The 14,277-nt window shown below is 53.8% G+C and overlaps 1 protein-coding gene across 1 annotated transcript in view; it reads right to left on the bottom strand.

Annotated features, from left to right (window-relative positions):
• The window catches only part of ZNRF1 (zinc and ring finger 1), an 87,269-nt gene that overhangs the window by 6,568 nt on the left and 66,424 nt on the right, over positions 1 to 14,277 (bottom strand). Inside the window, exon 2 of the mRNA XM_028502119.2 lies at positions 5,402 to 5,497. Coding sequence (XP_028357920.1) covers positions 5,402 to 5,497 — 96 coding nt within the window. The remainder of the gene's footprint in view (positions 1 to 5,401; positions 5,498 to 14,277) is intronic.

Here is a 14,277-nt window from a genome sequence, read left to right as displayed (position 1 = left end):
GAGGCCCCTGGGATGGGGCTTGGAGCCCGACCTTGCAGGGAGGCCAGCAGTGCGCGCACCCAGTGCAGGGTGGGAGGCAGGAACTTGCCTTAGTGGGTCGAGTAGAACTGCCCGTCCTGTCCCTGAGGCCCTGGAGGTCAGCAGCCCCCAGGTGTCTCTGAGAGCCCAGCAGGGAAGAGCAAACGACCAAAGCTGAAGCTCGGCTGTCAGCCGGGTCCTACGAGAGTTCCGCACCCTCAGGTGGGAGCCTGCTGCCCGCTGGGGGAGGGCCTCACGGCACAGAGCCAAGGACGCTGCGCCTGACGCTGCAGGTGGTCGAGGCCACTCTGCAGATGGACTCACATGCCCCTCGGCATCCCTAGGTCTTCAGAGGAGGGGGCTCAGCCAGTGCTTGTGGATGAGAGCGCAGGAACAAAGCGGTGCTTTCTGCCTTCCTCTCACTGCCGCCCAAACCCCTTCCGAGCCCCCTGATGTCCTCACGGAGGCCTGTGTGACTGGCTGAGGGGGAGTGTGGACGTGTCTGGCCAGGCTGGGGCTGATGCAAAATGGTGCCAATGCCTGTTCCTCCAACCAGGCCAGGGAACCAAACTGGTGTGACAGGCAAAGTTCTCTAGACCCAAATTGGGACCCCCCTCCCCGCCCGCCAGAGATGCTGGTGGCAAGGAGAGGGTGGGAAAGCCCAGAAAGCTACAGATACATTTCCGCCACCAGCCAGGAGGGAAGGCTGATAGTGTGCAGCTCACAACAGTAGCTAAGCGTGGGACTGTACATAATGCATTTTCCCTTGTGCCTGAAGGCAGGCAAAGCCCTCCCTGGCAGGAAGGGAGGTGGGGCCAGAGGGAGAACCCCCAGCAAATGACTTGGAGACACAGACTCCACCCCCTGGCCTCATTTTCAGCCCAGGTGTGGGGGAGCCTGGTCGTGCAGAGGTGCTGGTCTGGTCCACTGGGAAGCAGGAAAGGGCAGTGCCCAAAACACCAGGGCTTTGCCAGTTCCATTCCTGGGGAATCCCTAGGCAAAGGGGGATTTCTTGAAGCAGAGAGAATTTCCCGACCCAACACCCCAGGATAGTGAGGCGTGACCCAATTGCTTTGGCTTGATGAGGGGGGCTGCTATGACGACCACCCAGAGGAGTGAGCCAGTAAAACTCAGGTCCAGAGGGCTGCAATCACAGAGGGCTCCCCACAGCCACCCCGTTCAGCACCCTCCTCGGCCTCCTTCCCTCCCACCCACTCCTCATTCACCCAGCAGCCCGGCATGCTGATCAGCAGCTGCTGGGAACACCCTCCTCCCTGCCCTCCTGTAGGAGGGACACCAGGACAGACACCTCTGCAGCCAGACTCGGCAGCTGCTACACAGTATCTAACAAGAGCTCCTGACCCCCCAGACCCAAGAAAAGGCATTCCCACCCCAAATACAGGGTCTCGGGAGACACAGGCCAAACAAGCACCAGTTCCCCACATCTGCTGGCTTGGCTTTGAGGAAACTAGCAGCAGGCTTTCCTGCTTTTAGGGGAACCACATTCCCCAGCCTTGAAAGCCTGTGCGACATTCAGTGTTTCAAGAGCCCTGAAGTTGGGGACAATGACCTCTGGCAAACAGGAGGGGAGGGCAGTTAGGACCCGGAAGAAGCAGGGCATGGGGTCTGCGCCCCTAGACAAAGCTGAGAAGAAGAGAGAATCTTCTGAAGCCGCTCCTCCCAGCACCACCAGGCTCCCCTAATACCACAGGGAAGGAACCTGCCCGCACTGGGATGTCCCAGGGCCAAGAGGCTCTGGTTGGCCCGGGAACCAGGCCCCCTGCTCTCAGGGGGCAGTCGGTCATTTGTTACGCCTCTCCCCTCCCCTGTATTCGCCTCTTGTGTTCACAACAAAATCAGGTCCCCCACCCGAGGCTCGCTCTGCCAGATGAGCAACCTGTTGGTCAAAATTTGAGTGCATATATTCTTGAGTTCCCCAGTCTCAGAACCACAGACAGATGTTGGAAAGGGAGGAAAATTAAAAGGCCCATTTGAGCTGACCACATTTACCCACAAAAACGGGCCCCTCCAGCTCCCTCCGTATCCCCTAGGAGCCCGGGCTCCAGAGCCGTGCGGGAAGGGGACACTGGAAGGGGACAAGGAGGGATGTGACACCCAGTGCCCCAGGGTCTGGCGTGCCCCCCGCCCCCGCTACCCAGCAGGGGTTTGCACCGAGTGCAGGCTACTGGTCCACACATTTCTCTAGAGCTCTGGACAAACCAGTTGAACTAGTCTTGCCTTCCCTAAATGTCTGTGTGTGTGTGTGGTTTGTTTTTTTTAATCTGGCAGATGGCTACTGGAGGCCTTCCAACCCACGCTGAGGCCAACACTTATAATAAGAAAAATACTACTTTCTATCCTGCCTCATTCAGGAGGTTTCTACTTCTTTTCCTTTGGTGGTTAACTAAATTTCATCTTATGTAACCACTGTGAGTTTTCTTAAAAATTCCCCAATCGATGCCAGCAACTAAAGAAAGTGTGTGTGTGTGCTCGCACGCGTGCATGGGGATCTCCGGGGGGGTGACCAGGAGTTCTAGGGAATCTTCCTAACAAAGCGGCACTTCTTTCTCCATCCACCAGCAAAGCCTCCACCTGCCCCCTTCTGGAACGATTCTGAGAGCTCTGTGCTTCACAGACTCTTTCCCCTCGCGTTGTTTTTTAAACTAGAAAGATAAAGTGAAGCCAGGAGGTGGGGATGATAAGAAGTCACGGGTAAAGTATGCTACCGACAAACTCCAAACAAACGCCGAGAGTCCTGACGGGGGCTCGGCCCGAGGGCCCCGAGCATCCCCTGAACGGGAGCAGGCCCTGGACGGGCCCTGGGGACCGCCGCGCCACACACAAACCCCAGGGGGCTGCCGCCTTCTGCCCTGGAAGGTCCAGGAGTCTTCGGAAAAGACCATGTGAGGAGTCCAGCCACAGGCCCCCCTTTCCCATCGACAGCGCACGCTGGGGGCCCGACCACTGTTCCTGAAGCACCTCTGTCACCCTCTGACGAATCCCACAGAGAGGACCCGTGCTACATGCCCTCTTTTTGCTTTTGGCGGCAAAGGAGATCCTTGAGTGTAGTCTCCAGTTCGATCACACCCCCCCCCCACCCCCCACGGAAGGTGGCTTTTCGATTAGAGGAGGAAAAAATGGGGCCAGAATGGGAACAGCCACAGTAATAGCTCAGGTTGCTTGGCCAACCTCCTTGTCCTCTAAGGGGACTGGACTCTCCCTCTGAGTGCAGGTGACCGGTGCTCGGACTGGGCCGCCCGCCGGCTCTCCTAGGAGGCGACGGTGAAAGGAAAGGGGGACCCTCCCCCAGGGCACCAGCAGGCGGAGGCTGATGGGCAGCGCCGGGCAGCTCTCAGGGACAGGGCCCCAGAGAGCCTTTCCCCCCGCCCTGAACGGGGCCAGCAGCTGCTCCGTTCTCAGGCAGCCTCCGGGGCGCTCTGCCCTGCACTGCTGCCTTTGCAAAGTCCTCCCGGACGACACCGAGAGCCCAGGCCGCTCAGGTGAGCCCATGTGGAGGCTGCTTTGTGTTCTGATGACACAGGCAGTGTCTGCAGAGACCGCGCTCGGCAGCCCACGGGACAGAAAGCGGCCTCCATGGGGGCTCTGCACACCGTGGAAAAGCAGCGGGCCCGGTGTACGAGGCCGTGGTTGGGGAGCAAACTCCTCTCCGTCCGCGGTCCCAGGCCCAGGGCAGGAATGGAACGAGGCAGAGCTGGAGCAGCCTCCAGGGGGTGCACCTACAAGTCCATCGGGAGACCCCGCGTGCGGGACAACAGAGCGGGACATGGAGAGGCGTCCCCGGGGGAGAAGAGGGCTCCCGGGCACCGGAAGAGTGTGAAGGGAGAGAGACGCTGGGGACAGAGGCAGGGCCACAGTCTCCCCTGTGGCTGGTGGCCCTCCCCCTGAGCAACGGCTACCAGACCGCGTGTCGCTGAGACAGGAGGGGACCGGCCGCCCGCCTGCACCCAGAGTCTTCCGGCTGAGCAAGTACACGAGAGATGAGACAACAGTGGGACGTGTTTCCAGGAGAACCAAGTGGAGCAGAGTCCTCGGGTTCCTTTCACAGGAAAGATCTGGACTCAGCAGGCCTCCCCGGGCTAATGCTGGGTGGGGGGAGGAGTGCATGGGGGTCTGAGGAGGGAGGAGCCTGTAAAAAGGCCACCCAGGGAACTTTCACCATCGGGATGGGGGCAGAGCAACCCAGGCTCACCTCCCTCCCGTCCAGGCCTCAGACGCTCTGAGACGTCACAGAACTTGCTTCCTGAGCACTGCTGTGACTTGGGTCCCAGACGGGGGGCCCAGCGCCAGGGTCGGCGCGCACCCCAATAGATCCAGTGCCTGTTCTTGTGGAGGACACAGTCCTCTGACGGATGTGGTTTGGGGACCAGACGGAGCACAGAAGAACAGAAAACCAGACTGCCATCTGCAGCGCAGGGCGCACAGCACCAGAGAGGAGCCAGTCCGCTCTGCAAGAGGACGAGGAGAGGCCCAGGACGGGCTCGCCTCTTTCAGGGCTACTGCAGCTTCCCGAGCACTGACCACGCGCCAGGCTCTGTGCGGAAGGGTTGTACATGTAATGTTTGCCTTACTTTATCATGACAAAAATCCTATGAACAGATACTGACATCCCCATTTTGTGGGCCAGAAAAACCAAGGCTCTGCTGACTAAGCAACTTGTCAGCAGTGGGATAATACAGTCAGTAAGTGGAAGAGGCAGGCTTTGAACTCAGATCAGCAAGGCTCCAAACCCTTACCCACACGCACCAGGCAGATGCCGACACCCCTATTGTCCAGAGGTGCCATATCATGGGGATTCGGGCTTCAGGAGCCCCTGGCCTGGCTTCCCGCCCCCTGTGTACTCGGTGCTCAGCCCGGAGGTGGCCTCCACGCCAGGAAGCGGTGCGGCCCTGGGGGAGCGACCAGGAGGCAGCTCAGTGCTTTCACTCCCTAAAGGGTGCCCACATACTGCGCTCGGTCTGCCGCGGAGAGTCGGGGCTCACGCGCTCCATGCGACCTCTGGCACAAACTCCCTGCCCCCGCCCCAGAGAGAGGTGACACACCCTCTGGACTCTCTGATGTCGGGTGTGAGAATGGGCAGGAGCTGTGTCCACCCAGTCAGGGGTCCGAGGAACCAAGGGGCTGGAAGAAAGGGCAGAGGGACTGAGTGACCCAAGAGACTTCCTGGCACCTTGGACCTGACCCCTGGGGCCTTCCTTTCTTGTCCCATTCCTCTTCCTCGCCGGCCGGTGTAGCGAGACTTCCCGAGTAGCCAGGTCCCCCATCACCACTGAGGAATTCCTGCCAGAAGGCGGGTGGAAACGCTGCCCAGAGCCACGTGGGGTTTGGAAGACCTTCGCTCAGAGGCTCCCGGCTGAGCCCTTACCGTTGTAGGAGAGGCGAGGTTTGCTCAGACACATTATAAAGTGCATTTCCATCTCATCGGAAGCCACAGACTTGGAGCAAATGGGGCACTTGAAACCTGAAAAAGAGGAGGAAAATGGGATGAAATGTTCTCTCCAAACTAAGTACATTCATTATAAATGCGGACAGTCTTAAATGACGACGGCCATGTGGCCCAGAGTCGACACGGAGAATTCAAACCCAGACACACCCTGGACTTGATTTCTCCTTTACTAAATCACCCCCAAATTTGTTATTTTATCACAGCTCCCGACTCCCATTTTTTCACTAGTGCTCCCCCAGCCGTATGCCCCTTGTGAAGTTCATCAGCAGTCGCTGACAGCTGACTGGAGTTCTGTTTTCTTTTGGGCCCCTTCCCAAGGAGGGTGCTGGGAATAGGCAGGCATCGAATGCGGGCAACTGAATCATCTGAACGGCAGGCCATCGGACACCCTCCCGCCACTCAGCCCTCAGACCACGTGGCTGGGCGTCCTGTGGGGGGAGGGGAGAAGCCCCACTGTCATCAGCACCGCCACCCCTCCCCCGGAGCACCTACGCCTCCCCCGTGTGGCCAAGGCAGCTGTCTTCTGACGGTGTGCGGGCAGTGGGGTGGCCCACCAGGGCGCTCCCGAATGCCACACGTGCCTTGGCCATACGCCACTGAGAGTAACAGCTGTGTCACAACCCCAGGCGAACACGGGGCCCTGCTTCCGAGTGGGGACTGCTTCCACGGCCCGGGGGTTTCGTCGGAACCCTATCAGCACCGGAGATTTCGCTGCAGACTCTCCTGAGCTCAACTCCATGGAGCAAACACATTCCTTGATTTGTTTTTGATAAACAATTTTTAATGGATAAACACAGATAAACCATTTCCAATTTCCTCCATTTTACTTTTATTGAAATTATTTTCAAATGGATTCTTTCCCATTCTACCAAAAAAAGACCTGACATTGTTAAAGAGTTATTGTTGTGAAAATCTGGCTCTTGTTAGTTTTTAGTCAACTGGATGCTGGTAACACGTATGAGCAACGTTTCTTAAGAAACAGATACAAGGCCGAGGGTGCGTGTGGACTGTTCGCTGCTCCAGGGCGGAGGCGAACTCCTCCCCTGTGGCCCGGGGCGGGCTGCGTGGGAAGCCCCGGGCACAGACAGTGGGCGCTGCGGAGACAGGAAGCCGGCCCACTCCCACATTCCATGCAGGTCACAAGCGCTCTGCTTCAAGTCTTCTCCGAACCCTCCTCTCCCTTCAGTGACAACTCTGTGAACTACAGGACCAAACAGAAAATCCAGGGTCTGCTTTAACACGGACAGAGTGGGCTTTGGAATCTGGGGCGCAGACCCGGACCCCTGACACCCTTCCTCCGAGATCCTCAGCAACTAAGCATCTCGGCTGAGAAGTCTGAGAGGTGCTACCGGCCCGAGGACTCTGGCCAAGCTTGGAGAAAGTGCCGTATTTGCTGATCTCTGTGTGGGTATGAGTCCATTAATAACAAAACCAGAAGACGGAAGAGAAACACGGTGGGAAGGGCCCATGCCTAGTTTTCTGGCAAAATTGCGCCTCAAACGTGCCAGGCTGGATTCTTTCCTAATCCAGTTCGGAAATCTGCACGCGTGGCAGGCAGGTGAGCAATACACCCGAGTCTTGCAGAAGGAGGGTGTCCTCACATCCGACCTCATGCCTGTGCCCTGCGAAGAAACCTATACTTACAGGAAACACCTTCCAGGGTGACCAGCCATTATGAGATTGTCTCATTTTCTTTAGAGATTGCCTCACCTTTTGTTCTGACTAAAAATACCATAGGTTTGCAACAGTTTAAGTGACTACAGGACACTTCTACTTAAAACTTGCTAAGTCAGCACTCTGTCTGCCGGCTGAGTCACTGGGAAATGTTAAAGTGATTTGTTACTAATAAAAAGCCTCACACTTTCTTCACGTTCCTGGTAACTTAGAACAGATGCATGGCTATCAGTCCCTGCACCCCAACGGGATTCCTTGGGTAAAGGAGAGGGGGCGAGTTATAGTTATGGTGCTGGGAAGCGAGCCACCCAACCAGATCTACAAAGGAATGTCACTGAACATTTATGTCCTAGAAAAAAACAAGCTGAGACTCAAAGGTTTAGACCAGTCCCTCACTGTACAGACAAAGGAAGAGAACCAGTGAGGCCATCAGGTCAGACTAAGGGAGTGGGGCTGAGACTAGAATCAGATCCCTTAGCTCCCAATCGGAAGTCCTTTCCACCAGAGGAAAGTTGTTCGCAGGTGTGATACTATGATTCACAATAAGAAATAAATACTTGGTCTTTGTCCCATTTCTGACACAGAGCTTCTAAAACTCCTGGAATTTCCTAACATCCTAAGATGAGTAACATTTGGTCTTTTGTCATCAGTTCCTGAAATAGCTCCAGAGCCATAGCTGACGTCATCAACAAGCCTTTTTCAATCACCCCAGGGTTTATATGAATGAAGCGGCTTGTGGGCAGTCCCTCAGTCAACTAAGGATAGGGGCTGGCTGCCAGGGGATCCCCCAGCGGGCCAGAGGACTGGAACGCTGAGTTCCACTCTGCCCCCAACCGCTAGGGAGGGCAGAGGGGCTGGAGTTGAGCTCAACCACCAATGGCCAATGATTCAAGCATAGCTATGTAATGGAGGCTCCGTAAAAACCCAAAGGGACAGGGTTCTGACAGCTTTCCGGGCTGGTGAACACGGAGAGATTCGGGGAGAGTGGTGCCCCCGGGAAGGGCGCGGAAGCTCCGGGCCCCTTCCCCACACCTGGCCCTGTGCATCTCTCCCACCTGGCTACTCCTATCCCTTTATAATAAACTCATAGTCTGGTGGTGAAATGTTTCTCTGAGAGATCTGTGAGCTGCTCTAGTAAATTAAGTGGAAGTGAGGAGGGGATGGTGGGAACCTCTGGTTAACGAGCAGCTGGTCAGAAGCACAGGTGACGGCAGCGTGGACTTGTGACTGCCGTCTGAAGTGGCGGGAGGCGGTCTTGTAGGGCCAAGCCCTTGACCTGTGGGGCTCAATCTCCAGGTGATGTGATGTGATGTGATGTGGTGTGATGCTATCTCCAGGCAGGCAGCTTCAGAATGGAGTTAATTGCTAGGTGGTGCTGGGAAAACATGCCTCAGACCAGGGGTTTCGGAAAGAGGTGGTTTTGGAGGGAGTGCCACTGTAGCAGGGAGAGGTCATACCTCTGGACTGGGGGCAGGGGTATGGCTCGAGACAGAACTCGAAGTCTGCAACGTAAGTGGGAAATGCCGGAACGCCCTGGATTTTTGAGCCCGAAGACCTTGGCAATAATCTACCCTCCCGGGCCTCAGTTTCCTCATCTGAAAAATAGTCGCTTACTTTGTTCCTGCTAGAAGCAAATGAGATGAGAAACCTGAAAGCACGCTGAAAAGCAGCTCATCGAATGTGTGTGGAACGCTCACCATCACACACGGGAGCACTGGACAAGGAGGAGGGAGCGGCAGGGCTGGGGGAAGGCCCTGGCGCTGAGACGGGGGGTGATGGAGCACTGGGCACACAGGCCTTGACCACTGTGCACACTGTGCCAGGGGTCCCGGCTGGCGTGGCTCAGTGGATTGAGTGCCGTGCTACAAACCAAAAGGTTGCTATTTCAGTTCTCCGTCAGGACACATGCCTGGGTTGTGGGCCAGGTCCCCGGTTGGGGGTGTGTGAGAGGCAACTGATGGCTGTCTCCCTCACACATTGATGTTTCTCTCCCTCTCTTTCTCCCTCCCTTCCCCTCTCTCTAAAAATAAATACAATCTTTGAAAGACAAAAAAAAAAGTGTGCTGGGGTTAGGCAGTGAGTGGCCATTCTTGCCAGTCCTGCCTCTGTTTTCTTTGAACTTCCAGAACACCTTGTATGGCCCTTTCCATGCGGCCCACGTGGAACCACGGTCCCTGTTGTACCTCTACGGCACCCACTGACGACACCAGGTCATGTTTATTGAGCCACTACTATGGGCAGCCACTGGGCTGCACACGTCTTCTCATTTACCAAGTATGACGGGGATACTAAGGGTAACTTTATTTTGCAGAAGGGGACATCAAAGCATGTCACTCTCCCGAGGCAAAGAGCCACGGAGCCAGAGCTGACGCGCAGCGCCCGGGAAGTCTGGCCGCCCAGGGTGTGCCTGGAGCGCCAGGCTGTGAGACTGGCGGGTGAGACGGCGCACGCAGAAACCACCTAAACATGACAGACACGCGTATGACTAGACACCGATCTCAAACCGCCCATGTTGCCCCGATTTCTCCCGACGAGCCCCGATCCTGGGTCCTTCCATAAACGGAAAACGGTGAATAATTGTTTCTGGGAATTCTGTTAGCAAGGCAGGACGGAGCTCTGCTTTTCACTCGGCAGGCACACGAGCCTCCGACACTGCTCGTAAGATGCTGAGTTTGGAAATTACTTTTTAAATGGAAATTTAAAGGCAAAAGTTAAGGAAATGGAAAACCGTGGAGAGTTAAGGGGGAAAAACTGATGTCTTTCCCCCATTCCGTCCTGAAAGCCCAGCGGGCGATCACGGTGGGCCCCACTGCTCTCCGGCCCAGTCTCCCCTTGCATTGCACGGTACAGTCATGGGTCAGCACCAATGGCCCCACGGAGTGGCAAGTGCCGTGGTCTTTAGGAGCTATCCAAAAGTTACGATATCTAGGAAATTGATACCACTTTGGGAAAAGTCCAAATCAAATTAAAATCAGCCCTGCAAACAAAGATAAACCAAAGGTCTGCAGAGTCATCGAACTGACATGATTGTGTTACATTTCACGAGGCCTTCGTCAGCACCGAGGGAGAACGTATGAGATGCCTGATCTTCCCGAGAAAGTGGCAGGTGGAGTCTCTAGGAGACCCTGTAACGGCATCTGAGACTAGACCCTGCCTGTCGCCCTGGAAGCCGGGTGAACAGACAGTGAGAGAGTACACCCAGTTGCCCTCCTCTCTCCAATCCAATTTCCTTTCAGAGGCCGTGCCCTGCACGTGTTGTGGCTCCACTATTTTCCACGCAGGAAGTGAAGGGAGTGAACCGAAAGCCCAGCTCAAGGTTATACCGCTAGAAGAGCCAAGGACAGTTTGATCAGCCAGAGCCCAGCTGCTTCCTGTCTTTCAACCCGTGTCCTGCCTGAGTGGAGGCTCCTCAGCTGGACCAGAGACCAGGGAACAGAGCTCCCGAGAGACGACAAGCCTGCGCTTGCCACACAGTGCAGGGTCTTGACCCATTTTTACTGCCAGGTCAAAGGGTGAGCCCCCTGGTGGGTAAGACCAACAGTGACCCCAAGAACCCGCACAGGGTCATGTGCATGAAGCAGCTTCCTGGGTCGGGTTAACCGGGCCCCTTGGACCTCACACGGGCCTTCCTATTGGACAGGGTAATAGGAAGCACAGGAGCAAGTGGCTCGAGTTACAACTCTCCCAATACTCTGCAACATTTATCTTGCGAAATAAATTAAAGTTTTTGTGCTCTGGGGACCACATACTTCTCATTTTGCAAAACTGCAACCTTCTCCTTTAAGACCTGGTTTCTCGGGACCTGTGCTCAGCACGTTGCCCCAGTTCCCTCCCTGACCCTCCCTCCTATGCTGATGCGCTATTTTAACGCTGCCCCAGTTCTGCCTGTCTCTGGGATCACCTAGACGGAGGAGAATCAAAAGAAGCTACCAGGGAAAATTAAGCCATGACATCCAGACAGGACCTCCTGTCCCGGGGAGGTGGGGTGCCTGTGGATCCCTCCCGCCCAGGGGCTCAGAGACCGCCACGCCCAGCACTGCCTCCCTGCTGCCCAGTTCCTGGTGTCCGGCCTGGATCTTCCCCTCTCACAGCCTGAGGGTGCTTAGTGTCTGTAAAATGAGACACGACTAAAGAATTTGATTCAGTGGGATTTATTATACACGTTAGCGCCAGAAGTAACACGGAATGACTTTTTTTTTCTGCAGAGATGGGATCCCAAGACAAGGGGCTAAAGGCATCCCATCCTCCTCCCCTGCCCCTTTCTCGCTGAGAGATAACTGGGAACCACTGCAGCCTGTGATCTGCTGAGGTGCGGGTTAGCCTCTCCCGGGTAATATTCTGGACCAGGGAAAGGCCCAGGAGTCCTGACTTCTGTTCTAGGGTCTGGGGCTCACCTGTTTCCCAGGAACCACGAACATGCTCATAAGCAGACATTAGAAGTGAACCACACTGGCAATTAAAAGCAATTTACTATATTAGTGTGTGTGTATGAGGGGAGAAGCTCCCCCCCCCCCCAAAAAAACACAGGAATTATCTTCTGGAGGACAGACCCCTTGTCGTACAGGCTTCCCCTGCTGCTAGGTGAGTGTTCTAGGAACCCATCTGTATCAGTGTACCTGCAGGTGTTGTTGTGAGAGGCAGTGTTCGGCTGCAGTGATTTTCCCTGAAGACTCTTTCTGCGCATTTGCCCATGCCCATGCCATGATTTACAAGCCAACACCCACGCAGCGCTGACTGCTCAGCAGGTTTTGACCAAAAACGGCATGACCTCCATGCCCTGTCCTCCCTCCTTATTCACCTGATCTCACCCTGGGCAACTTTTTTTTTTGTTTCCTTGGATGAAAAAAGTCCTCAAAGGGAAACATTTTGCTGACGTGGAAGAGGTGAAACAAAAAACGGCAGAAGCACTAAGAGGCATCAAAACCGATGAGTTCAAAAACTGTTCTGAGCAGTGGAAAAAATGTCTCAGTAGGTGTATTGCACCAAATGGAGAGCACTTTGAAGGTGACTGAAGTTTAAACATGTAAGAATAAATACACAACTTTTTTATAAATAAATTTCAGTTTTTTGGGGTTTCCCCTCATATGTGTGTATTTTTCTTAACCTATCTATTGTGAGTGAACTTGATGCATCAACTTGACTGGGTCATGGGGTGCCCAGATATTTGACTGAACATTATTTGTGGGTGTTTCTGTAGGAGATTAACATTTGAATTGGTAGACTGTGTAAAGCAGATCGGGGAGGGCACAGAGTGGCCTCCCGGCACCACCCAATCTGTTGAAGACTTGAATAGAATAAAAAGGAGGAATAGAGGTTTTGGGCTCTGTGCCTCCTTGTGCTGGGACACTGGTCTTCTCCAGCCCATGGACTGGGATGTATACCCTCAGTGCTCCTGGTTCTCAAGCTTCAGACCTGGACTCAAACTAAAGGCCATGGGCTCTCCTGGGTTTTCCAGCAGATGATCGGACTCCTCAGCTTCCTTGATCTCACGAGACAATTCCTTGTAATAAATAATCTCTCAATCTCTCTCTCTCTCCCTCTCACTCCCTCCCTCCCTCCACACATGCACACACACACACCCCCACCCCATGGCTCTGTTTCTCTCGAGAACCCTAATACATCTGTTTATTAAAATGCCAAATAATAAAAATTTAAAAGACGGGTAATATCAAGTGTTGGTGAAAATGTGGAGCAACTGAAACTTTACTTCTCTTGGAGGGAGCAAAAAATGATACATTTCTTTGGGAGAAGAGCTACTAGTTCCTTATAAAACAGAACATACATCTAGCTTAATCCAAGCAATTCCTCCTCTAAATATTTCCCCCAAAGAAATGAGAACATATGCCTACAAATAGATAAGTATAAAGATGTCCATCACAGCTTTACTCATAAGAGGCAAAAACTGGAACGACCCAGCTGCCCTTCAACAGCACGGATACACAAGCTGGCATAATCACGAACGCAAACACTGCTTAGCAATTAAAAGCAACAAACTACTGATATGTGCAACAACACTGATGAAGATTAAAGAACATGCTGGCGAAGGACACAAAAGAGCACACATTGCCCTGGCTGGTGTGGCTCGGTGGGTTGAGCGCCTGACTGTGAACTTGAAGGGTCGCAGGTTCTATTCCCAGTCGGGCACATGCCTGGGTTGCAGGCCAGATCCCCAGGTGGAGGCATGCAAGAGACAACCGACTGATGTTTCTCTCCCTCTCTTTCTCCCTCCCTTCCCCTCTCTCTGAAAACAAATCAACAAAATTTTTTTAAAAAAGCACACTTTATGATTCCAGTTATACGAAGTTCTAGAACAGGGAAATCTAATCTACGGTAGGAAAAAACAGACAGTGGCAGAGAGTGACTGAAAAAGGGATGAGGGAACTTCCTGGGGGAATGAAAGTGTTCTGTACCACAAGAGGTTCAGGCCTCACATATGCACGCAGTTGCCAAAATTCAATGAATGTAGTATTAAGATTTGAGAACTCATTGATTATAAATTGTACCTCAATCAGAAAAAAGTTTAAACAAATGCTAAACCGTAGTTAATGATAAACATGATGAAGCATTTAGAGGGAGGTGTACTAATGTCGGCGTTAAAAATGAAATGCTTCAAAAATAAGGTTCATTAGTTAAACTTCTTTCGGCATTTTTGTATGTTTGAAATTTCCATAATGAAACACTGGAAGGTGCTGAGCAGGGGGATGTGTGTGTGCGGTGGGCGGGGGAGGCCCCTCTGACGCCCGGCAGGCAAGCAGACCCCTCGGTGTGCCAGAAGAACAGCCAGGGCCAAGCCGCTAGGCACAGCACGTGTGAGTATTTCGGTGGCGGGCAGTCGCGGGTTCCCTGACTGTCCAATGCCCAGGTACCTTTCCTCTATTGTGGCAGCTGGATGAATGTCTTGTCTAACCTCGGAATTCTTTTTTTCTCTTCAGCTTCATTAAGGTAACATTAACAAATAAAATTACAAAGTGCACAACATGATGATTTGATATAGGTATAAGTCGTGAAATAATTCCCACAATCAAGTTCATTAACATAACCATCACCTCGCAAAAGTTACCCTTTTTTGCAAAGGTGGGGGGTGGGGTGGGGTGTCAGAATGCTTAACATCTCTGTAAACT

The sequence above is a fragment of the Phyllostomus discolor genome, chromosome 12 (genome assembly GCF_004126475.2).
Source record: "Phyllostomus discolor isolate MPI-MPIP mPhyDis1 chromosome 12, mPhyDis1.pri.v3, whole genome shotgun sequence".
Lineage (NCBI taxonomy): Eukaryota > Metazoa > Chordata > Mammalia > Chiroptera > Phyllostomidae > Phyllostomus > Phyllostomus discolor.
Note: the sequence above shows the minus strand (reverse complement) of the source record. Positions and strands in the feature narration are given on the sequence as shown.